This window comes from Carcharhinus amblyrhynchos, chromosome 21 (genome assembly GCF_965287045.1).
Source record: "Carcharhinus amblyrhynchos chromosome 21, sCarAmb.v2.hapA, whole genome shotgun sequence".
NCBI lineage: Eukaryota > Metazoa > Chordata > Chondrichthyes > Carcharhiniformes > Carcharhinidae > Carcharhinus > Carcharhinus amblyrhynchos.
In genome coordinates this window covers 32,655,100-32,681,598 of record NC_137344.1, presented here as the reverse complement: position 1 = coordinate 32,681,598, position 26,499 = coordinate 32,655,100, and the positions used below count along the sequence as shown (strand labels likewise).

The 26,499-nt window shown below is 42.1% G+C and overlaps 1 protein-coding gene across 1 annotated transcript in view; it reads right to left on the bottom strand.

Annotated features, from left to right (window-relative positions):
* The window catches only part of grin2cb (glutamate receptor, ionotropic, N-methyl D-aspartate 2Cb), a 77,928-nt gene that overhangs the window by 16,948 nt on the left and 34,481 nt on the right, over positions 1–26,499 (bottom strand). Inside the window, exons 4-10 of the mRNA XM_080208954.1 lie at positions 21,569–21,780; positions 18,307–18,466; positions 14,961–15,114; positions 13,590–13,715; positions 10,345–10,574; positions 4,479–4,639; positions 2,126–2,313 (exon numbers count right to left, since the gene is read on the bottom strand). Of these exons, the coding sequence (XP_080065080.1) occupies positions 2,126–2,313; positions 4,479–4,639; positions 10,345–10,574; positions 13,590–13,715; positions 14,961–15,114; positions 18,307–18,466; positions 21,569–21,780 (1,231 nt within the window). The remainder of the gene's footprint in view (positions 1–2,125; positions 2,314–4,478; positions 4,640–10,344; positions 10,575–13,589; positions 13,716–14,960; positions 15,115–18,306; positions 18,467–21,568; positions 21,781–26,499) is intronic.

Sequence of the window (26,499 nt, the reverse complement as noted above, 5' to 3'; positions counted from 1 at the left end):
TTCTAAGAGGACAAAGCCCATTCAATCATTGCTGCTAGGTATAACCTTTCAGGTTTGATATAAATTCTGTAAAATCTTTTCGCACCTTCTCCTTTATCCATTTTATAGTATGGAGACTGGAATGGTTCACACCAAGGTTTGATATAAGTTTAACATAATTTCCCTGCTTTTCAAATAAAATCACTATTGGAATGAATCCCACTGCTTTGTTTATTATTTTATGATCTTCCTTTACTACTTTTAATAATTTGTGTCTCTTTACTCACAGGTTCCTCTACTTCCATATCACCATTTAGACACTTTGGGGCTGGATCTTTGCAGCAGGGTGACTCATCTCTGTTTAAGGACCCCATTGACCCCAGTTTTTGGTCCAGGAAGCTGGCGGTGGTATTGAGTCAGCCCGCAACCCCCCCACCCTCCCTCAACCCCAACTCCTGACCTTGGAAACAAATCCCTGGCAGCTAGCAGCTATGGAGCAGGGGCTGGGCACAAGAGCAGAGTTCAGCTGGTTAGAGGGCCTGCCTTGGTTCTCTAGGACTTTGTCCCAGTTGTCTTAGAAGCCCCTACCTGCACACCCCAACCCACATGAACCATCTTTGCCAATCCATGTCCCTACCCACTTCCCATGTCCCACTATACTTCCAAGGTCCTTTGATGCCTATTCATGCCCCTTCCCTATTCCATGTATCCTTATACCCACATTATTTCCTTCGCCACACATCCAGTAACCACTATGGGCAGGACTCAAAAACCACATTATGATGAAAAAATAAAGTTTAAACAATTTAATACAACACTCACACTTGATAGTGAAAATACTGGTTCATGACACTCATTCAAAACTTTTAAATCTGAAGTATTCATTCTTCTAAACACAGGCTTTATTCAGCTCTCACATTCAAGTTAGCTAATTCTTTAATAGCCACTTTAAACTGTCAAACTGTAAACTTAGAACACCTGCTGATACGATTGTAGCTTTTGAAACTCAGCTAAGCATTCATAATAACATAATACTAGCCTTGGGGAATGTCAATAAAAAACTCCATTGAAGCTAATTGGACAGATGTTAATGTTTTTACCAATCTACCCCAGATGGCCTATTAATTAAAGTAGTCCAACAGATGATATTTGTTTAACTTTCACTGACAGCTTTTTGTTTCAAAACTAAAATTCAGGAAATTTAAAAAAGCTTCAGATCATAACATTAAACAGACTTTATCTGTTTACATTTATTTCAGCAATTAGTGACACATGCACTAATGTCATTGGACCTGTTCAAATGGGGTCAGTTTGAACTCAGGATGAAGTTGATCTGGCCCCCTGTTAGAGCCAGCTCTCCCACCTGTCTGAATCATGCCCCACCCCCTTCCCTCTGCCAACTAAAATTGATCTGTTTGGAAACGACAACGTGACTTCTGCTTCTGGATCCCACACATCATTTATAATGATTCGTGCAGTCTAAATATGGTCCTGTTTTTCTATGGAGTATGTGGCCTCCTTATTCTTCCAATTCCAATGTGCCACCATATCTATGTTAAACGTCATTTATCAATTACACACCTATTCTATAGGTTTATTAGTGTGTTCCTATAATTTGTTGCATTCCTCCACATCTCCAAATTTGATGTCATCCCCAGGTTTTGAAATTTGTCTTCCGATTCTGAGTCCAAATTGTTTACACGATTAGTGAAAGTACTGATCATCGCTGCCCAGTCCGCATAACTACTCACTACTTTCTGTTCTGTAGTCAGCTTTCTACCTATTCCGCTATTTGTCCTCAGACTCCAGATCTTTTGACCTTGACATGGTCTACCTTAGCAAATGGCCTTAAACTTTAAGGCTGGAAGGATATTAAAGTGTAGCAGAAGTGAGCTGGGATGTCTTGGCATGTTTGGAGAAAGTGGGGTGAAATTGATTAGGATAGTCCATTATTTCCTTATTTGGCTTAGCATTAACTATTGTCTAATTTCAGCTTGGTACTGTGCCCTAATTGAGATATTTTTAGTAGCATTATGGGTTTGATTATGGATCGACTGTGGTGTGCGCTTTGCTCCTGACTAAATTAGGGTGAAAACTGCAAAATGTTCGCCTCTCCTTCATCAAGTGGATTGAAATCCTAACTTACCATCGCCCAGGAACTGTAACAGGGCCAAGTCAATGGCTCTCTTCCACTTGGAGCTTTTCTGCAGAGCTATCCCATAGCCAGTCGTTGCAAACACTTTGCCACTTCCGATTGTAACGAGTTTACAGCCCTCATCTTTCCCAGCCATGTAATTGAGAACAGCTGCATCATAAATAAATGCATCAAGCTTCCTGCAAGAGGGAAAATATATCAACTGGAAACATTGGTGTTAGGAACATCAGAACAGGAGAAGGCCATTCAGCCCTTCAATTCTGTTCCACCATTCAATTAGATCATGGCTGATCTGGAACTCAACTCTGTCAACTTGCCTTGGTTCTGTAAATCTTATATCCTTTCCCATCAAAATTCTGTTTGTGTCAGTTTGGCATTTCTGATTGGTCTCCAGCCTCAACAGTTTTTGTTTTAGATTTCCACCGCCCTTCTTGTAACAAAGTGTTTCCAAACATCACCCGTGAACCCATGGCTCTGATGTTAAAGTTATGTTCCCTTCTCGTGAATCACTGCACTCGAGGTAATAGTTTTGACTGACTCCATCATCTCCTTTAATCATCTCAACACCTCTTTTAACTGAGGGCACAGGGATACTTTCCCTCAATGCCCCTGAGCTACTTCCAGCCACCAGACTCTCTCACCATCCATAGACCACTTTTCCCGCATTAGTATCCCAGAGCATGAAGGGGTTGGCTGGAGCCAAAATTCTTCCCACACCCCTGCAATCGTTAACCAAATTTATCCCATCATACTGAAGTCAGTTTTTCAAGAGAAGCCTAGCCAAAGTCTTATGCAAGGATAAAGAAGTACACCTCGTACCATAACCAATTATCCTACGAAAACACTCCACCACCCTATTTAGTCTAGCTATTTCATCTGTATAAATGCTCATGTATCTTTAGAAGTACGTTAACTGAATATTCCGATCCCTTTCTTTTCCAGCATTTTTGATAATTTTCCCTGAAGCATTTTTCTTGTCCAGAAGCAGAACATAACAATCTTCCAAATTAAACATTATTTGTCTGTCATGAACCCAATTCTCCAACATATTAAGATCAGCTAAAAGAGTCGAGAATTGTATACAGTCCAGAGACTCTTACAGATCTCAGTATCATCTAGAAATTCACAGATATTGCTGAAAAACAGAGACCTGCTGTCGTAGCTTTTTGCCATGTGTCCCCAAAACAGATACAAAAATGCCAAACTTCCAAACAGAGCAACATTTAATGCTACAAGAGTAAAGATTGGTCGGTTGCCAGTCAACTCAGATTTGTTGAGGTATTGCCATGGAGAATGGACCAGGGCATTATAGCTCTCAACACTTTTGTTTAATTCAAGGTGCAATGCCTGGACAAGTTCCTTTTGCCTGCAGAGGACAAGCCTCTGCCTGGGAATTTATGTGGCTTTAGGAAGTGGAAGTGAGCCACATTGTGAGCCCATCTGATGATCTTAAATTGATTATCAGTAAAGGATTTAAAGAGAATTCAGAAATGATTTAGAATCATAGTTCCAGGGATGACAGGCATCAGTGAAGTGCATAGATATGAGAAGCTGAGATTATTTTCCTTAGGCAAGAGATTGTTGACAGGGGTTTTGATATAGGTGTTTAGAATCATGGGGGTAGCACAGTGGCTGCCTTACAGCGCCAGGGATCCAGGCTCGATTCTCATCTTGAATCATTGTCTGTGTGGAGTTTGCATGTTCTCCCCGTGTCTGCGTGTGTTTTCTCCGGGTGCTCTGGTTTCCTCCCACAGTCTAAAGATGTGCAGGTTGGATGGATTGGCCAGGTCAAGTTGCCCCTTAGTGTCCCAAGATATGTAGATTAGGGCAATTAGCAGGGTAAATATGTGGGGTTACTGGAAAGGACCTGGGTGGGATGCTCTCAGAGAATCGATGTAGACTCAATGGGCTGAATGGCCTTCTTCTGCACTGTAGGGACTCTATGACTCTGTTCTATGATTCTAAATCAATCTAGGCAGAGTACATTGGGGGGGAATTATATCCTTTAGCGGGAAGGTTGAGAACCAGAGGACACCGATTTAAGAGCTTTGGCAAAAGAAGCAACGGTGATATGAGGAAACCTATTTTTTGTGCAGCAAGTGGTTAGGATTTGCAATGCATTGCCTGAGAGTGTTGTGGAGGTAGATTCAATCATGGCTTTCAATAGGGAATTGAATAAGCTCCTGAACAGAAGATAATTGCAGGTCTATGGGGGACGGATGGGGGATGTGGGATTAGCTGATTTGCTCTTGCTGAGATCCAGTGTGGACACAACTGGCTGAATACTCTCTTTCTGTGCTGCAACTATTCTGTGATTCTGTACAGTTGAGATCCTGCAGCTTACCCTGATTTTAAGCTGGCAAGAGCATCTGCCACTGAACGCTGGTTATATTTGGTCATGTGGGAATGCATGTCTGGATAGTTGTTCTTGATATTCCGTTCGGTGCTGCCGTTGGGAACTGTACCAAATCTGAACGGTGGATAGTGGTCCTGGGGCTTCTGAAACTGTTCACAACAAAACACATTAGAATCTCATCAACAATGAAGAAATCCCCAAGACTCACCCCTTTGTTCAACCTCCTGTTAAGAATCTGGGGTAAGAGGGATGAACAGCAGTGAGATTTTCACTGACTCTCCCCTCACTGATTGATATAAAATAACAGCTCTCAACTTTGGAACTGATTGTAAACAAGATACTTCCAGGTGAGGGGGATCATTTGACTCATGAAGGTCACCTACACAAACACCTCAAGACTCCCTTTGACACCCAAAATTTCTCAAGACTCTCTTTAACAGCCCAAGACTCCACCATTTCTCCATTTCAAAACACTTGCAGTGTTTCTGTTCCACTATGCTGCCCAAAGTCTACTCACTCTGACTGAAATTGAATTTTCTTGCCTCAGTCCTAAAGTTACCATTTACTAATTTGAACTTATGTTCCCTTGTTCTTTCACCATTGTTTAACTGAAAGTAATATTTTAGATTAACCTTTTCCAGACCCTTTGATACTCTTCTGAAATCATCAGAATATTAGGGAAGGAGGAGACGGATTAGCGCCACAAACCTGCTCTGCCATTCTGTTAGATTACTGTTGATCTCAACTCTCTTCATCTGCCCTTGATCCTTTACCTAGATATCCTTGCTTAACAAAAACTTACCCATCCCAGACTTGAAAGTTGCAATTGGTCTCCTACACTACCAATGTTTTGAGGGAGAGATTTCCAGATTTCCCTTCTGTAATGGCTTTTGAAGAGATGCCACATAAAAGATTAATTTGTAAAGATAATTGCTTTGGAAATAATACATTAGTATAGGTGAAGGATTGGCTCACAGGGCATTTTAAAGTAGTGATTAAAGTGGAGTGCTGCAAGAATCAGTGTTAGGGCCTCAGCTATTTCTAATCTATATGAATGAGTGAGATGAAGAGACTGAGAGTAATGTATCCAGGTGTGCTGCCGACTAGCTGAGACAGTGAGCTGTGATGAGGACTCAGAGGCTGCAAAAAGTTATAGACAGATTGAATGGGCAACATGGTGGCAAATGAAGTGTAATGTGGGAAGTTGTAGGTTATTAACTTTGGGTGAAAAGAGACCAGAATATATTTAAAATGGAGGACAATTTTTAAATGTTGATGTTCAGATGAACTTTGGTATACTTGTACAAGAATCACAGCGTATAGCAAGTACTTAGAAAGGCAAGTGGCATGATGGTCTATGTTGCAAGAAAATAGGAGTACAAGAGTGAGCAAATTTTTCTCTATTTGTGCAGGGCTTTGGTAAAGATTACACTTCAAGAACTGTGCGCAGTTTTGATCTCCAAATTTAAGGAAGAATGTACTTGCCTTGAAGACCACATGGTGAAGGCAAGATTAGTTCCTGGGACAAGAAGACTGTCCTACGATAATGACAGGTGGAGTAAATTGGGCCAATACTCCATAGTGTTCAGAAACTATCAGATTTTGAGTGGGCACAATAGTGTAAATGCTAAGAGGCCGTTTCCCCAGGCTGAAGTAAGTGGACAGTGTCAGGATAAGGGAACGATTGTTTGAGTCTGAGATAAGAGTTGCGAATGTTCAGAATTCTCTACTCTAGAGAGCTTTGGATGCTCAGTCATTGAATATTTTAAAGATAGTGATTGATAGAGTATTACAGTCTAAGGGACTCAAGGGGGTATAGGGTTAGAAAGTGGAGACCAGCATGATCTTATTGATTGGCACAGCAAGCATATGGGACTTCATGGCTTACTCCTACTCTTGTTTGTTATGCTCTTAAATCATTTTAATAACCTCAAATCAGATCATCCCTTATTATTCTGTACACAAAGGAACGTGAACCTATTCCATACAAACTTCCTTCATAATTTAATCCACTAAGCCCTTGTGTCATTCTGGTGAATCGGCGATACATCCCCTTGGAGGCCAATTTATCCTTCCTTAGCACAATGCCCAGATCTAAGCACGCAGCTTCAGATACTCTGGAGATTCGGATTTTAACAGGCAATAAGGAGGACACCATGTTAACAACCTCCTTCCGTCAATCATAACAATATGTTGTGAGCAATACTCCCTGCAATAATTTGTTGCTGTCTGTGTCTAGTTTTACCAATAGTTCTTCTTCTCATGGCTTCAGTATTTAACATGGAATAAGACATGGGGGCATCGTAACCATATTTCAGCTCATGTAGCTCCTGTTTAATTCGCAAATGATTAAATTAAAAAATAACCAGCATCAAAGTTTTAGTCTTAAACAGGATAGAGGTTAGTTTATTAAAAAAGCAGTGCTGTGAAGTTACTTAAGTAAAAGCGATGACGTTATTAACTAAAATATGGGTACAAAGATTACAATACAGATAAAGGAAAAAAACGATACTTAAAGATGGAGATTTCTAATCCGTATCCGTGAGATACCTTTGTGGGCCCATTTCTTGAATTGCAGCACAGTGGTTAGCACTATTGCTTCACAGCGCCAGGCATCCGGGTTCAATTCCGGTCTGAGGTCACTGTCTGCGTGGAGTTTGCATGTTCTTCCCTATTTCTGTGGGTTTCCTCTGGACGCTCCGGTTTCGTCTCACAGTCCAAAGATGTGCGGGCTAGGTTGATTGGACATGCTAAATTGTCCCATTGTGTCGGGGTATAGCAGAGCAAATAATGTGGTATTATCGGAGATAAGGCCTGAGTGGGATTGTTGTTGGTGCAGGCTTGATGGGCCAAATGGCCTCCTCCTGCACCGTGGGGATTTAATGATTCTATGAATTCCTTTGTTCCGAAAGTGAAGGGGTTGAGTAGCTGTGATGACTGTTATAGCTAACTGTTGAGGTTTGCCTTTTCAGGTAGTTCAGCAGGTTTCTGGGAGGGAGAGAAGGTTTCCTATTCCTCACTCATTTTGCAGTTATGGCACTTGTAGAGTGTCTGGACTCTTTTGACAGGACAGCAGTTGATTTTTTTAGTACCTTCCTCTTCGTCCTCCATTGGCTCAGAACCCCTGCTGATGTTGTTAACTCTCAGATGGCTTTCGCCTTTATCGCAACCGAAACAAAATAGCTGCTCTGTTAATTCTGATGAAGCATTGTTTGACTAGGCACAGAGGTTAATTGTGTTGAGGTCCTTGGAAGTGCCTTTCTATCTCCTGTTCTCTCAGAAGCCAAGAGAGTTTCACAGATTTTCGAGGATGCAATGGAGATCTCTGGAGAAACTCTGGATTTAATGACTCTCTGTAGCCAACTCTAGGGATAACCAAGTCTGAGGAAGATTGAACAGAGAAAGTGTCTTGTTGTGTGTCCATATCTCCACTTTGAAAAAGGCTCAATGGAAAGGTTTGAAAATAGAAATGGCAGCAGTGATGGTTTCTGTAGTTAACACAGTTGTCCTTAAAATATGTAATATCATAATTACAGGTTCATAACGGTGGAGCATGTAAAACGGATTTTATCGATATGCATCACAGTAATGAGTCTAACCAGAAAAGAAAGCAGCTTTAACTTTTCTGCATCCTTCCATCTCTCTCAGGACCTATTGTGCTCCATTATATTTGCTACATCAAAGATACATGTTACAGATAAGATCTCACGATGTATCCGTTCCTGTTTTGTTAACTCCTCTCTTTATATAGGATCCTTCAACCTGCATTTATTACATTAGCCACTAAAGCTGCATCTCAGCCTCTCATGGCTGATATCATTACTGTCACTTATTTCCTCACACAAGCATTTTTCAATTATAACATTAAAAATAGTAGACATGCCAATTGCAGTGATAAAGCTGGCTACGTAAAGCACCAAAATGTCACAGGGTATCACCTGCAATGTGTTGTGAATCATAAAAGGAAGGAGGTTGACTGTTAACACAATGTCCTTGTTGCCTGCTTGAGTTCAGAATCTCTCAGACTATAATGGCTCCACCCGGAGTATGGAGTTCAGATCTGGGCACCATGCTCAGGAAGGATATACCAATCTTGGAAAGCCTGTTCCTGCAAGGTGCAAGTTAAGTTTGATTTTTAGCCCCTAACTTTCTAGAATGCCCAACAAAACGAGTGGGGCCCATCCTAACGTGTACATGTTATGTTCGGATGACATCAAGATGCCAGACCTGGATTCTAATACACGATGCTATTCCCCCAAACAAGATAGTGCTGGAGTTCTAATGAAGATCTAAACTATTGATGCAAGTGAGAGACTTAGTGGACAAGGGGTTGGTCATGTGCCGCACATGACTTCACATGACCTTCGACATATAAGATGATGAATGGGATGGATAGGATAGAGGTGGAGAGACTCTTCCCGCTCAGAAAGGACAGTAGGACTAGGGGGCACAGCCTCAAGATAAAGGGGGGGCGGTTTAGAACAGAGTTGAGGAGGAACTTCTTCACTCAAAGGGTGATGAATCTCTGGAAATCTCTGCCTGTTGAGGTGGTGGAGGCTGCCTCGCTAAATATTTTTAAGACGCGGGTTGATGGGTTTTTGATAAGCGGGGGGATTAAGGGTTATGGGGAGAGGACGGGAATGTGGAACTGAGCCATGACAGATCAGCCATGATCTTATTGAATGGCGGGGCAGGCTCAAAGGGCTAGATGGCCTACTCCTGCTCCTATTTCTTATGTTCTTATGTTCTTATTCCAAGTAAGACTCTTTGATGCAAGGCAAGGCCTACTAGTAGCAGCTGTTTTCCTGTGAAAATAAGCACACTTTCAAATCCATGGACTGTTTAGACAGAAGCCCAGGGTTATAAAATTAGAGTTAAGCACAATAGACAATTGTGCAATAACAGTGAAACTTTATGCCTCAATAAGCTTCATTTTGAATGTGCTCCAATCAAGATGAGAAAAATATATCCCATGAATAGTTTTGTGAAGTCTCTCTAACCATAGCCAAACCAGCCCCCCAAGTGGATGCCTATTTGTGGGTGACAACAATGACTGCTGGACTTCACAACTTAGGCTCTGGCTTATCCTCTTCGAATAAACCCAATAACAGCTTATGAACTGATACTATGGTAAAATGTCTACCATATGGGTGGCATAGTGTTTAGCACTGCTGCCTCACAGCTCCAGGGACCTGGGTTCGATTCCCGGCTTGGAACACTATCTGTATGGAGTCTGCACATTCTCCCCGTGTCTGCATGGGTTTCCTCCAGTTGCTCCAGTTTCCTCCCCCAGTCTGAAAGACGTGCTGGTTAGGTGCATTGGCCATGCTAAATTCTCCCTCAGTGTACCCAAATAGGTGCCAGAGAATGGCAACTCTGGAATTTTCACAGTAACTTCATTGCAGTGTTAATGTAAACCTACTTGTGGCACTAATAAATAAACTTAAAAAAGAAATTAACATGACTGGACTCAGTCAGGCAAATAGATGCAACAGCCTCGTGCTGATCAATTACAAACTGGGGAGGTTATCTCTTTATCGGATTTCCAGGAGTGTAACGGGGGATTCAGAGTTGGGGAAGGGGAGGAGATAGAGGAGGAAGGAGGCAATGACTTTTATAATTGATGGAGGTGTGGATGGAAAAGTTGTTTCAATGTTAACAGGCATGGGTTCTGAATTTACTGCGATGGGATCAGTTCCAAATGCTGATTGGGTGAGTTCTGGATTCAGTTGTAGTGAGATCTGTTCTAGATGCTGAGGGGATGAATTCTGGATTCAGTTGCAGTGGGATCTGTTCTAGATGCAGCACCAATGATGTGGACTCTATATTCAGTATTGTTGGGCTTTTGCCTTACCTTCTTGTCACTGAGACCGGAGACAGTGTCAATAAACTGTTCTTGAATCATAAATGCCGCCAGGTTTGCTGTGTAACTTGCCAGGAAGATGACAGCGAAAAAGGCCCAGATTAAGACCATGATTTTGCTAGTTGTTCCTTTGGGATTTTCGATGGGAACAGAGTTGTTGAAGACCAGTGCCCAGAGAAGCCACACCGATTTCCCTATTGTAAATGTTGGACCTCCTGTAACTGTGAAGAGATGTACACGAACAGTAATTACACTGCAAGTCCAATTCTTCATCCATTTTCTATCTTACAGATGTCAGCATCAGGATGTTCTTATTGCTATGCTACTTGGCCCCTTCACTACAGATCATTTACTTCAAATTCCCTTCATAATCTTCAAAATCTTTAATGGAAAACTAAAAATTATTTGATAACCCTCAAATAGTTGAACCCTTTAGCAGTCTGAAAGCAAAAACATGAAAACAAGGTACAGCCCACCCCCAACAGTATAAAATCCAGCATATTGCTAACTCCCTTTTGACCTGAAGAAGTGTTGTGAGCCCAGCTATAATACCAGGCAAAGCCTAAGTTAGGATCTGGCTGGATAGACCATAATCATTTAAGGAAAATATTGTGGAAGAACCAAAGACAAGGGAATGTGACAGGATGCCCGAGATTAAATTGAAACACAAAATTAATCATTATTATACAAACTCGAACAAAACAAATGCAGACAACAATTACTAATTAGATACTTTTAAGACAATAAGATAATGATTCTAGCCAACATGACCATCTATCTTAATCTTACTCCAACAGATTAGTCCAGTTTAACGTTTTTACTGTGGTGTTCACTCTGATAAGCTTATATACAAACTCATCAGCTGGGTGGCAGTTTCTATGGGTGGGATTTTATGACCTTGCTCATCCTGAAACTGTAAAATCGCGTCTGATGTCAATGCACCTTCCCATGGTCCACCCCTCACCCGCTCTGACTCTTGTGGCAGGTGGGGCGGACAAATTCGGCTTGTCAGGCAGGAATTTCCTGCCCAATGTCAACGGACATTTCCATCGTCTGCCCTTGCCCACTCTGATTCTGTGGCGGGCTGGGTGATAGATTTCCGGTGTATATGTCTGGAACTGGTTGCACAGGTTTGAGTTCGGATCTATGGTATATTCCTATCAATATGACCTCCTGATCCAAGTCTAAGCATTGTTTATGGTCACCCTGCATGATGACCCACAAGGCACATGTAGACACTTCCTTGGCAACTATCCTGTAGCTGGGCTTCTCTCTTTACAGGACCACTTGGTCTACAAAACTCCCCCTGTTCATCTCTAAAAATATAGAACTCAGTTCTCTCGTTCATACAACGGACTGATGTCTGCAGCCTCCAGGTCAGCTTATATTCCACTTTTTCTCCCCAAGCAGAAACAAGTGACACCATTCACTCTCAGCTATTTTCCCCATAGCAACCCCAAGGGCTTTCTTGCTTCTAAAAGTTTCTCAGCTGGGTCAAAAGCTCAGGAATTGTTTGTAACAAACCCAGGCATACTAAATCAAACTGAAATTAACAACCCTCAATTCACCTTAAACTGAAACTTAAACTTCACATTCTTAACCCTTATAATCTACAATAGAAACAATTATAACGAGAGTCATATTTGACTTGAAAATCAATTCTCCCCACAAATACTGCAGGACCTGCTGAGTTTTTCCAGTACTTACCTCAGATTTTGCAACAGTATTTTCTCTTATTTCACTAACAGTTCTGTTGTGACAACTTTGTCAATCTCAGAGAGATATGATTGAATCTTGCTGAGGGGGCCCCTTGAGTGGTTAGTGCTGCTGCCTCACAGCGCCGAGGTCGCAGGTTCAATTCTGGCCTTGGGTCACTATCTGTGTGGAATTTGCACTTTCTCCCCATGCCTGCATGGGTTCCCTCCGGGTGCACCGGTTTCCTCCCACAGTCCAAAGTTGTGTGGGTTAGGTTGATTGGCCATGCTAAATTGACCGTAGTGTCAGCCGGATTAGCAGAACTAATGCATGGGGTTACGTGAATAGGGCCTGGGTGGGATTGTGTTTGGTACAGACTCGATGAGCAAAATGCCTTCCTTCTGTACAATAGGGAATTTATGATTCTAACTCTTCAGCAACCATTGCAAGGGAAACCAGAACAAGTCTCCTCACTGAAATCTTTTCATCTATGCCATTCTATCTTTGACATCAGACTATTCATCTCCTCAACCTCCAGTTAAAGGAACATTTCCTCACTTGGCTGTCCATTCTACCCTGCTTTAGTAGGTGAACCTGAGAGCAGGTGCTGCAGTAAACCATGTTCTACAAGGGGTTAAGATGCGTCTCCTCTCACTGCAGCTCATTCCAGGCCAGGGGATGCAACTGGTAGCACCTCTGGACCTTGTGCTTGTGTAGTCTGGAGCTGCTTCACAAGGTCCACCTGCTTAATGTTGTGAGATAGAAGGCTGGAGGCCTAGCATGTGCTGCAATTTTGAGAGAATTACATAAACTATAGAGTAGTGATAACTGGTGATTTAAATAATCCTAATCTAGGCTGAGATAATAGTGCAACTGGCAGAGAGGAAGAAGAGTTTCTGAAATGTGTTCGGCAGGGTTTTCCTGACCAGAATGGGGAGGGTGAAGGGCTTGCGCCCCTATCCCTCTGGAAAAAAATGTTGGCGTGGACCTGACCTGTTCCTCGCTGACCACTGCACAACCAGGAAGCTAAACAGGGACAGCGAATGGTCAGGATCTGGAATGCACTGCCTGAGAATGTTGTGGAAACAGATTCAATGGTGGCTTTCAAAAGGAAACTGGATATCCAGCTGAAGAAAATTTTTTTTTTAAGGAAATGGGGAAAAGGTAGGGGAGCAAGGCTAGCTAAGTAGCTCCAATATAGTGCTGGTACAGACCTAATGGGCCAAATGGTTATAGCTTTTGTGTTGTATTCATTCTATAATTCTATGACTCCGGATGTCACCAACCTCTGGGCCTTGGATCTGTGCCACATTGCACAATGGGATAACTGGATAAATGAAGCCCTCTGATCCTGAAACCACAGGAGATTGGAGTCTATATTGTGGGCTCAGGGTCAGTATATAGGAGCTTCTATCATGGACCCAAGATGTGGAGACAATATAAATTAAATTGTACAATATAAGAGGAGGGTACATGATCAGCGGATCATTCTATAATTTAATGATCCAACAAATGCATAATTCCAGTCACTGACAACTTACTTTTGCCATTCATGAGATTTCGGTTGTAACCAACAGGGCTATAGTACTCGAATATACAGACTGTGAGTGCCACCACCGTCAGACACATTACAAACATCATCATCCACACTGCAGGACTGTAGGGCTCTGCAGAGAGAGAAATCACAGCTGAGTAAATTCAACATAGCAATCAGAACCCTCCAAATATTTAAACCAGCAAGCATTCACCCCCTGCAAGGCTCGAGCTGCAAAATGGAATGTCTCAAAGCATGAGTTCAGAAAATACTCCCTGCAAACTCATTCTTTATCAGTATCTCACCTACATCCAATCATTAACACTGTAAACCTCAAAAGGTGACTGGTAGCCAGACCCATCACACCAGCATTGATCCCTGGCTCAATCACTGACCCCAGTCTCTGGTCATTGGATCTACAATGTGATCTGGGATCTAGATCAAGATTGCAATCATTCAGACTTAGTTCAGATCGCACTTCAACATTGAGTCCTTACCTCTTCACTGAGTTCAAACCCAAATTGACCCCAGCTCCTTCTTCGACCCTTTACACACCACTGACTTCCCAATCAATTGCTTGTATTATAGAGGTCAGCCCCATCATTAATCCCAGCTCAAATTGTTCAGCTTAATGGAAATCATTGACCTCAACCTGGCGGGGTGATACAATGATCAGGCAGGGGATGAGGCTAGCCCATTGCCACACCCATGGGGGTGTGCTAATGCCTGTGATCGTGGTTTCCCTAAGCTAGGGTAGAGTAAAGGATCAGGACAGACAATGAGGTTAAACTGAGGCTTTACCTGATGCAATTTTTCAAAGCCATCTCAGCCTTTTGGATAAGATGGAGCATTAGACCAAACCCAGGAGGGGGTGCAATGCTTCATCCTGTCAGCTTGGATCTTGTTTGATCAAGCCCAAAATAGGATGCAAAGTCTTGTCTTGGCAGCTTGGATCTGGTTTGTCCCTCATGTGGGGACCATGATTGAACTTAATTTGAATTGGGTTTTTTGATTAGAAAGAAAGTACTGAAAGGTACCAAACCACCCCCACTCCTCCCTCCTCCCCCCCGTACCCTCATGTTAGTGACCAGCCAGGAATATTTAATGAAACGAAGTTACAGCAACCAATTCGGAGAACTGTTCAGGAAATTCCTGACAAATATGAGTTGAAACAGAGGGCTAAGGTTTTCTCTACAAGGATTCTTGCAATCATGTGTAAACTAAGTGACGGTGTTGTGCAGGAAAGTTGACAGAGTTAGTTTTTAAAAATCATTGCTAGCTTCTTTTGCAGTTGCTGACCTGAATGAACCCATTCTCTACATGGTTTGCTTTTTGATCATTAACAAATGTGATCCCTTCACAACATGTCCCTGCTCACCAAGAAAAGCTGAAGGGGAGACAGTCCCGTTGCTCCTGGCCACCATCACGCTGATCCCAGTCTCCACGAAGGGGACTGAGAAACTTACAATCTCAGAGCGCTCTTCATTGATGGTGAGAGATCCAATGGCCATGTCTGCTCTCCGATAGAAAACCTGCAGAGGGAGGAAAAGAAACGGCAGACGGGGTTAATATTGAGAACCAGACTGCTCTGTACTTATTTAATGCGAATGGTTTTACACTCCTGGTTTAATGGAGTGGATGGTCTTTAGTGAGTGTGAAGTTTGTATTTATTGAATGTGAAGGGGTTTGCTCCAGTAGTTGGCATTTATTTAGTAAATTGTGGTTTACCAGCTGATGTTGCCTATGCTGGATTTTTGAAAGAACATTGTGTTTATTCCCACATCCTCATCTACTTGTTCATAATTCTGTAATTTCTGCATGTCAAGCTGCCGTTCCAACCGTCTTTCAAAATTAATTTGTTACCATCTTTTCAGGTAGAGAATTCCGGATCCTAATGTCTGAGTGGGAACAATTCTCTATATCCCAAACTAGACCACTTTTTCCAGCGATGAATCTATAGTCTTCACTCTACTAAAATCTTACAATGCTATTGGATCCCATCTTCAGCAGTTCTTTTCTAAGGAGAACATTCCTAACTCTGCTCGTAACTGAATTGTTCATCCCAGGTAACTTTCTGGTGAATCTCCTCTGTACCCTTTCTAAAATCTCTTCAGTCCTGTTGGAAAGTGGTGTCAAGAGTTGTCCACAATATTCCATCTGAGATCTAACCAGCGCTTTCTAATGTCCTGGCATGAACTTTGTTTTCATATTCCATTCCTCTGTTTATAAACCCTGATATGCTGATATGCTTCTTATCCAGCTCATTCATTTGTTCTGCCACCTTTAAGTGTTTTTGTACACAGACACCAAGATTTCTCTGTTCATCTACACTTTTAGTTTTTAGTTTGTTTATTAGTGTCACAAGTAGGCTTACATTAACATTGCAATGAAGTTATTGTGGAAAACCCCTAGTCACCACACTCCAGCACCTGTTTGGGTACACCGGGGTTGTGGGGGGGGGGGGGGGGGGGGGGAGGAGGAAGGAAGGAGGGGATTTAGCATGGCTAATGCACCCAACCAGCATGTCTTTCACACTGTGGGAAGAAACTAGAGGGCCCGAAGGAAACCCAGGTAGACTCAGGGAGAATGTGCAGACATCACACACACATTGACCCAAGCCAGGAATCGAATCCAGATCCCTGGCGTTGTGAGACAGCAGTGCAAACCACTGTTCTGTTTTCAATATAGTGCTATTTAGAGTGTATTGCCTTTCCAGTTAATCTTTACAAAGTCATATTTCACATTCTCCATATGGAACTCCAACTGCCATGCTCTGCCAGTTCACCATCCTGTCTATGTCATCCTGAAGCCTACATTACTAAGTTTTCCATTATCAGCATACTTTGTAACATTGCTTCCGACATACAAATCTAAGTCATTTATAGCCATTGTAAAGAATAATGGACCTAAATCTGAGTCTTGGGGAACACCTCCAAAACTGAAGCAGATTCATACACCACCATGCTCTGCTTGCTGTCACTGAGCAAACTTTGTATTCATGACTCAATAGATCTAGCAATCTTGCTCTGTGAGATTTTTAAAAATGCCTTCTGAAAGTCCATATATACAACACCTACTGCATTACCTCTCCTGTTTGTTCTGTTACAAAGAATTCAATCTGGTTAGTCAGACATCATTTTTTCATAACGAACTGGTATGTCACTCCTTCAAAATGAAAATTAATATTGGCTTCCAATAAATGTCACCAACTGAATGTTAAACTGATTGGCCTGAAGTTTTCTGCTTTATTCCTGTTGCCTTTTATGAATACAATGGGTCAATTTAAACATGAGTGGTTGACAGTTAGTTTGTGGGTATGGCTTGTATTAACAGTGCAAGTTGATTTTATTTATTGACTGAGTATTATCTACATTTGAAGTTCAGGTGGTTCAAATTTAATCTGTGGATGTTTTGGATCTGATAAAGTTGGATTGTGAGCGATTATATTTATTTACTGTGAATAGTATTAATTCTGAATACCGCATTGAGTGGTTTGTTTTTACTATGTGTGAAGGCTGCGAATTTATATGAAGTTTAAAAAGTATTTTTTGGTGTATATTCACACACACACTTCTTTCCCCTATGGGAAATAATGGGGAAGTGGTAGAAGGATTTCTAAGCAGATTATAAATCTATTGAACTGCATTATGAATCCTTTTCTGTGGCCAACAAGTTCTGGATTTGGACTCAAACCCAGAGCTTCTGGCCCAGAAATAGGACACAAGACATCCTATCTTTCATATCAAGTGAATAATATTATTAAGTGAGTGTAATCTATATTTTTTGGGTTTCATTTGTTTTTCTGTATTGAATGAATGACATTTATTTTGAATGATTTGCAGTGATTGTGTGTTATTGAATGTCATGGTCTATATTTGTTTTTTGAGTGTGTTTTGGATTATTGACCGTCAGTGACCTTACCATATATGTAGTGTGACTAAAGGATGCTGGAAAAACTCAAAAGGTCTGGCAGCATCTGTAGGAAGAGTATTTTCTCTCTTTGTAGATGCTGCCAGACCTGCTGAGTTTTCCCAGCATCCATTCCAGCATCTGCAGTATTTTATGTAGTGTAAATAATTCCTTTTTGCTCCCGAGTGCTTTGTATTTATTTGGTTTGACTTGACTGCGTTCATTTAATGTGACTGTTTAGAATTTAAGTTACAACATTCTGTATTTATTTATTGAGTGGTTTGTTCTCCTTGAACGTGTTGTGATTATTGGGCAGTCTCTGTTGAGCTCTCCCATTGTCACCTTGACCCTTAACCCCACACTTGCTATCCTGCGATGCTCAATCGTGGACAGCATGGTGGCACAGTGATTAGCACTGCCTCCTCCCAGTGCCAGGAACCAGGGTTCAATTCCTGGTTTGGGTCAGTGCCTGTGTGAAGTTTGCAAAATTCTCTGTGTCTGCGTGGGTTTCCCCTGGGTGCTCCGGTTTCCTCCCACAGTCTGAAAGACATGCTGGTTAGGCGCCTTGGCCATGCTAAATTCTCCCTCAGTGTACCCGAACAGGCGCTGGAATGTGGCGACTAGGGGATTTTCACAGTAACTTCATTGTAGTGTTAATATAAGCAAATTTGTAACTAATAAATAAACTTTAACTTTCCCTCACACCTGCAGAAATGGTGTCATCCTGGCCCCATTAGTTGCTGTTTCTATTGGCTTGTTTCTTATTAACCTCTGATTGGTTAATGACACCGACAGAGAGAACATGAACTTTGTACCTCTCCAATCATTCCGTTCCAGGTGCCCCGAACCTTCTTGCCGTGTTTTCCATTGGTCACCAGGTAAAGGTCATAGGAAAACTTGACAGTTTTTGCAAGTTTTTTCAGAATGTCGATGCAGAATCCTTTACAACAGAGCTTGGTGTATGCCTCAGCAATACTGAAACACATGTAGGATAAGATAGCACATCGCAATGGATCAGAGGTTGGCATAGATTTTTTGGGTGCATCACAACAAGTTACATGCAAAGTAATCCAGAGGCCTGGGCGAATTTTCAGAGGCATAAACTCAAACCTCAGATGGCCACCGGGGAAGTTAAATTTGGTTAATTAAATAAATCTGGAATAAAAATCTTCTTTCAGTAACAATGAGCAAGAAACTACAGGAATATAGTAAAACCAAACTGGTTCACTAATTTCCTTTAGAATCATAAAATGCTACAGTGCAGAAGGAGGCCATTCAACCCATTGAGTCTGCCCTGACCACAATCCCACCCAAGCCCTATCCCCATAACCCCATGCTTTTACCCTAGCTTTAGGGAAGGCACCCTACTGTCCTTCCCTGGTCTGGTCTGGTCTGTATGTGACTCCAGATTCACAGCAACATGGTTGAATCTTAAACCAAAAGAAAAAATGCTGGAAAATCTCAGCAGCTCTGGCAGCATCTGCAAGGAGAGAAAAGAGCTGACGTTTCGAGTCCAGATGATCTTTTGTCAAAGCTTTGTCAGACCTGTTGAAATTATCCAGCATTTTCTCTTTTGGTTTTGGATTCAAGCATCTGCAATAATTTGCTTTTATGGTTGACTCTTAACTGCTCTCCAAAATGGCCTAGCAAGAGAGCCAGATGTACAGTTAGGAATGAGCAACAAATACTGAGTTTGCCAATAATATCCACATCCTGTGAATACATACTTGAAAAAAGAACAACTTCCAGACTCCTCCATTACGATCCCTGGGTATGTCCTGTCCCACCAGCCAAACAAACCCATCAGAGTGGCAGCACAGTGATAAACAGTTAGGAGGGAATGGTGTTGGGAGTCCTCAACATTCACTCTGGATCTCATGAAGTCTCAAGGAACCATGTCAAACAAGGAAATCTCCTGCTAATTACCATCTCCTGCCCTCCATCATTCGATGCTTCACCATCCTAAACAAATCCTGCAAGAAGCTTTAAGCGCAGCAAAGACTGAATGTATTCTGAGTGGGCAACTTCAATGTCCATCACCAAGAGTAGCTCGGTAGCACCACAACTGACCAAGCTGGCTGTGTCTTGAAAGACGTATCTGCCAGACTGGGCCTGTGTTAGGTGGGGAGAGAATCAACAAAAAAGGAAAAAAAACCTACTCGATCTCAACTTCAACAATCTATCTGTTATTGTCACATCCGTCCATGACTGTATTGGTAGGAGCGATCACCACATGGTGCTTGAGATGAAGTCCTGTCTGCACAGTGAAGGCACTCCATCGTGTTGTGTGGCATTATTACTGTGCTGAATGGAATAGATTCAGAACAGATTTAGCAGCTCAAAACTGAGCACCTCCTTGAGGTGCTGCGGGCCAGCGTGTAACTGTTCCGCTGTTGGGACTGAAAAATGTTACTGGGAAAATCCCTCTTTGGCTTCGTAACAGGTTCCATCAGCTTCCTGCTGCTGATAGGGTTGCACCCAACCTTAGAGAAAGCCGGGATGGTGGGAACTCATTGGAAAACCTGTTTGCCAGCATCCTGGGAAAACTCCCCACATGTAGATGGAATTTGCATTGAGTCACAAACCTGATCTTCAGAGCCATGCAGCAAAGAAAGCAACCAGCAGTTAGTTTAGAAATATTGACAAAGTAATCAGAACAAGTGAAACCACAGTCAAGAGATGATAAATTAAAGTTTTATCTCTGAGAATACTTGGAGCTGATGAGACTTGAAGTAGTCTCCAGTGAACTGGGCATACTTATGGGTGGCTCTTCCAGAAGTAAGTAGTAAACCTGAGTGCAAAACAAGTCATAAACTGATGTTGTTAAGTTAATTGCGCTTGCATTGTTTAAGTATTTTAAATACAATAAAGTTTGTGTTTTTGTTTGAAACAAAAAATCTCATGGCAAGGTTCTATTGGTTAAAAGAAAGTGTTTGGATTTCTCTTCAAATGTTAATGGTCCCCAAATGGATTGTAATCTTTTGATGTCTCCTTTGTCTCTCAGTCCAGGTTGCCACTGTTTATGCTGAAACTTGGTGCCAGCGTGAAAACAATGATTCCATTAAAGGACAATGTTAGTGCTGGCTGGAGTGGGAAGAGGTGGTTAATGAACCAAGAATTGGAGAGCCCCAAAGAAAGGGGAGTAAACTTAAAAGTTGAGCCAGCCCGTTCAGGGGGCAATGTTAGGAAGCACTCACAGAAAGAATGGTGGAAATCTGAAGCTCTTTTTCTTGAACAGTCTTTAACCATGTAATAATCTCTCATCTATTCTCATTAGTGTATCGCACTGGGAGTAATTGAGAGATAGCTACATTTTGATGTCCTACTTTTGTCTTCCTTAAACTCTGACTGCTGGACCTCAATCCTTTCCCTCCTTGTCTCATACAGCTAAATGATTAATTGGTGAGCTTTCAGTTTTCTCCCCTCTAAACTGGGGTAATATTCTAAACTGGTACTGCGGAGATATAAATTTTGTAGTTCAGTTTATATTATAACTATTTAAACTCCATAATATCGCTCAACCAGTACTTCAGTTATATTTCTTAGTTAGATTTTAGAACTTTGAATAGAATCTCTACAGGACAGAAGGAGGCCATTTGGCCCATTGAGTCTACACCAACTCTCTGACAGAGGTTCCCACCCCCTGTCCTACTCCCATAACCCTGCACATTTACCTCGCTAATCCCCCTAACCTATACATCTTGGGACACTAAGAGGCAATTTAGCATGGCCATTCACCCAACCTGCACACCTTTGGACTTGTATGAAATACTAGCTCCAACCCATTTGGAATATTATATTGCATCCTGGGCACTACACTTTAGGAAGGATACGAAGGCTTTGGACCAGGTACAGAAGAGATTTAATAGAAGGTTCTAGGGATAAATGTTTACAATTACATGGACAGATTGGAGAAGCTGATATTGTCGCCCTTCAAGTTGAGAAGACTAAGGAGATTTGATGGAAGTATTTAAAAAGAAGTTGAATACATCAGTTCAGGTATTAAGAGCCACTAAGCTGTATTTCCTGAGCCATTGTGACAGCTCATTATTTGCAACACCAGATGTAGCTCCTTACCTTTCACTCAGGTTTGCTTGCTTCCTGCAGGGCACGGTATTCCGTACACAAGCTCCATTTTCAGGATCTGCTTCCTCCACAATTACAAACGGCCTCTCTTCCAGCGTGGCGACAGTTAGATGCGCACTGTCGGAAACAGGTTGCTGGAATTTCCCATACCTTGGCCACACTGGATATTTCATTCTTATCAAACCATTTTCCCATCGTCCAACCTGTAAAAAGTGAGGAGAGATGTGCCTGCAGTTCATTCCTAGCTTCTTAAACTAACAGAGACAGTCACCTTCAGCTGTGGGACCTCTCTCCCATATTTATAAAGAGTAGAGAGGGATACACTGGAGAGTGAAAATAACAGGGAGGTACTCTCACTGGAAAATGAATTCTCAGTGGGAAGAGGAATCCGGGGAATAGAATCATGGAATCCTACACTGCAGAAAGATGCCATTCAGCCCATCAAGTCTGCACTGAACACAATCCCACCCAGGCCCTTTCCCCATATCCCATGCATTTACCCTAGCTACATCAGTGTGATTTCACTCAAGAGTATGAGAAATTGATTGCAATTGTCAAAAGTTTAATGATGATTGTGTGTGATGGTATCCAGTGTAATTTTAATTTAACATGTATTGTGGAACAATCTTGCTCTGGTGACGTTGAAATTCATTGGGTAAACAAACCTATCATTGTCGATTGGGGTGCTCTCGATTGTGTGCCCATAATTTGACTCCTTATAATGGTATCATTGTTGCTAATCACCAGACACCGAATATGCCTGGAAGCTGGATCTCATTGTTCTAATCAATCTTTTCCAATCATGGAGTGTAATACTTTGCAATTCTGGCAACACAAGTGATCGGAGAACTTTAAAATACAATCCTGAAAATAGAATCCTGAGTATCTGCATTTGCATTAAAGCTATCTGACCCTAATGGCTATTTGGTGGCAGGAGATGCAGAAATGGAGTACAAAATTTCAACAGCTTCAGCTTCTGAATCAAGTGATTGTTGTGGACATTAACCAGAACAACAGGGTTTGAGAATGATGTGGAGATGCCGGCATTGGACTGGGATGGGCACAGTAAGAAGTCTCACAACACCAGGTTAAAGTCCAACAGGTTTATTTGGAATCACGAGCTTTCAGAGTGCTGCTCCTTCCTCAGATTTACCTGATGAAGGAGCAGTACTATGAAAGCTTATGTTGGATTTTTACCTGATGTTGTAGGACTTCTTACTGGGTTTGAGAATGTTCACACAACTTCAAAGCAGCTTGGACATGGGAACTGGTGGCAGTTATTGTTTGGAACAACCCAACATCTACAGATGTTATGAACACAATGGCACATCTATCTGGTATGGTGGTCTATTACAGTTAATTGTGCTAGTAATTTTAGTTGACTATGCATTCAAGAACAAGGTTTACAATTGGATAATTGTATTGAGTGGACTAAAATGACTTTACATATTACCCAGATGGAGCTGAACACAGTAGTTAGGTAGAAACTGTTCTCCTCAGAAATGGATCAAGAGCCAGAGGGCACAAATATGAGGTGAGAAAAATCTTTTTCATACAGCAAGTGGTTTGGATCCAGAATGCACTGCCTGGAATTCTCAGAGGCAGGTTCAATTAAGACATTCGAGAGAGCATTAGATGATAACTTGGACAGAAATAATATGCTGGGCTACAGAGAAAAGGCCATTATCCTCATCATGATGGGCCAAATTACCTCTTCCTGTGCTGTAACAATTCTGTGAGGAGCAGGAGTAGGCCATTCAGCCTTTGGGCCTACTACGCCATTCAATAAGATCATGACTGATCTGGTTATAGTCTTAACTTCACCTTCCTGTCTGTTCCTCACAAGTTTCGACTCCCTTGGCTATCAAAAATTTAACTCAGCCTTGAACAAATTCACTGACCAGCCTCCACTGCTTTCTGTGGAAGAAAATGCCATAGACAAGCAACTAAAAAAAAATCCTTCTCATGTGTCTTAAAAGGGAGTTCTCTTATTTTTAAACAGTCTCCCTAGTTCTAGTTTCCTGCAAAAGTGGAAACATCCTCCCCGCACTCCTTTAGCATGTTCCATGTTTCAGTGAGATCACCTCTCATTCTTCTAAACTCCAATGGATATAGGCCTAACTTGTTCATCTTTTTTTCATAAGATAAGCCCCTCATCCCAGGAATGAATCGAGTACACTTTCTATGAAATGCTTCTAATACAGTTATACCCTCTTTCAAGAAAGGAGACTGAAATAGTAAGGATATGGACCAGAATAGTTTGGAAGGCATGTTTTATGCTCAAATTGGTGAGGCTTTAAGGTGGGATTTCTGTCCCTCAGTTGGAAGTAAGTCCCACCTTAAAGTGCTGCTGGCCAATCTGATTCAGTGCCCTCCTTTAGTTTCCTGTACCATGCTACCATGGCTTATCCATCCTGCAGCCCCCACTCTCATCCATACAGGGTCAAACCTCAAAGCTGTTGGACAAATGCAACAGCTGAGGGTCTTCCACTTCTACCTTTTCAATCCGGGTACCCGTCTCATTCACAGTCACACCTCCTGCCTCTAAATACTGATCAAATCGGACGACCCCATCATAAAGGGTGTGACTGCCTTTGTCCAGGGAAATCCTCCCCCTCTCTCCTGCATCAATGTCAGCCTCCAGCTCACTGACGCTCCTCAAGCCGCAGACACTTACTGCAGATATAGTTGCCATGGATCACACCGGCGATCAAAGTGCTCACATACTGCAAACGCAATATATCACCTGCTCTGCCATTGTTATTCTGAGTTAACTTAATTTATTATTGTTAATAACCACCAGCAGCCCTAATTGATATTCTCAGAATGTGGTTGGTCCACAGGCTGAGCGACATCCATGCTGTTTAACATGAAGTCTTGACTCTGTGCTGGTTTAAGATCTGGAAGCCAGGGAAAATGTGTGTGTGTGTGTCTGTGTGTGTCTGTGTGTCTGTGTGTGTGTGCGTGCGTGTGTGCGCGCGTGCGCGTGAGTGTGCGTGTGCATGTGCTTCACACTACCCGAGCAACCCATGGGACCAGCAGAGGAGGAGTTAAAACTTGTGTTGTGTGTTGGACAATTCAAGGCAAATGTAAATCTGCAGACATACAGTGATGAAATGTGCTTCACCAAGTCTGTAATGGCCTAGCACATAACCGTCTAGTCACGTATGGGGAACGGGAATGTAGGCTTCACCACGATTTATTGTTAATATCGATGGAGTGTAGTGATTGAATGTAAATTGAGTGCTGCTATAGACTAAATTGATTCTATGGAAACTATACGGTGTTTAAAAGACCTAATTCTGAGTGGTTGTGGTGTTTGTGTATTATCTGTTGTTTAATGTAATACAAGATGAATTTCAATGAGCAACAAACACTGATGAATGTAGATGACATGGTGTCAGAATGATGCTAGGGGATGAGAAGTGGTGAGAGAAGTACAATGGAGAATGAAACTAATAATGGAGAGAGATTCACACTGCGGAATGTGTATAATAAAATGAGGTGGCTGTCACAGAATGGGCAAGTGACATTGATAAATGGAAATGATAGCAGGGAGAGATACCCCCACTGTTAAATATTTATGTTAACACGGAGAGACTGCGCTGACAATTGACAATGATGTTGACAAGTGAGGTGTGCTGGGAAATTGGAATGATCATGCGATTGAAATTTTTAAAATTCATTCATGGGGTGTGGGCATTGCTGGCTGTGTCAGCTTTTATTGCCTATCCCGTATTGTTCTCAAGAAAGTGGTGTGAACTACTTCTTAGTGCTGCAGTCCACATGGTGCAGGTACACCCACAGTGCTTGGGGTGGGGCGGGTGGGGTGGGGGGGGGGGGGGGGGGGGGGGGGTGGGGGGGGGGGGGTGGGGGGGGGGGGGTTGCAGGGAAGGGTTGGTCAGAGTCGGGGTGCCAGGATTTTGATCCAGCAACAGTGAAGGTACAGCAATACATTTCCAAGTCAAGATGGTGAATGGCTTGGAGGGGAATTTGATGTTAGAGTCATTGAGATTTACAGCATGGAAACAGGCCCTTCAGTTAATCCCAACTGCCTGCATTTGGCCCATATCCCTCTATAACCATCATACCCATGTAACTGTCTAAGTGCTTTTTAAATGGCAAAATTGTACCCGCCTCTACTACTACGTCTGGCAGCCTGTTTCAGACACTCACCACCCTCTGTGTGAAAAAATTGCCTCCACTCTGACACAGACCCATTTAACTTATGTCCTTCAGGACCCAGTCAATCCTGTCAGTGGCTCTAGTTCTGATAGTAGACATTCTACCTTCATTGCTTCATCCAAGTGTTATCCAAAATGGAAGAGATGGTGATCCAAAAGATTCCCTTGTCCCTATTTTACGCAGTACCTGCAGCACAGCAACAGGCTCTATGCAGATGTTTATGCCCTATAGAAACCTATTTTGACATGACTATCTAACCACCTCAAAGATCCTTACATTCCTTTCTCCCTCAAGTGTTTATCTTGCTTCTCCTAATAGAATCAAACCAATTGCTTCAAGCATTTCTTACTGTAGAAAATTCCACATTCTATCCTCCCTTGAATGAAGACACCTTTTCATGACTTTCCCCATTGGATTAATTTATTTGCTACCCTATAATGAAAGCTGTTATTTGTGGTTTTCCCAGAAATGGAAACACCATCTCTATCTTATCAAACCCTTTCAGAAATTTAAAGATGTTTATCGGGCCACCCCCCGCCGCCTCATTTGTTTTTCGAGAGAAAAGGATGCCAGCCTGTTAAATCTTTTTTACTAGAACTCCTCAGCTCTGCTTTTATTCCAGAAAGTTTTTGTACATTTTCCAGTCTCACTAGAAATATACACAGTTGTATGAAAGATGGTAGAAATACAAGGTTCTATACAAGTTTAACTAAAGTTCTGCTTTTCAATTTTATCCA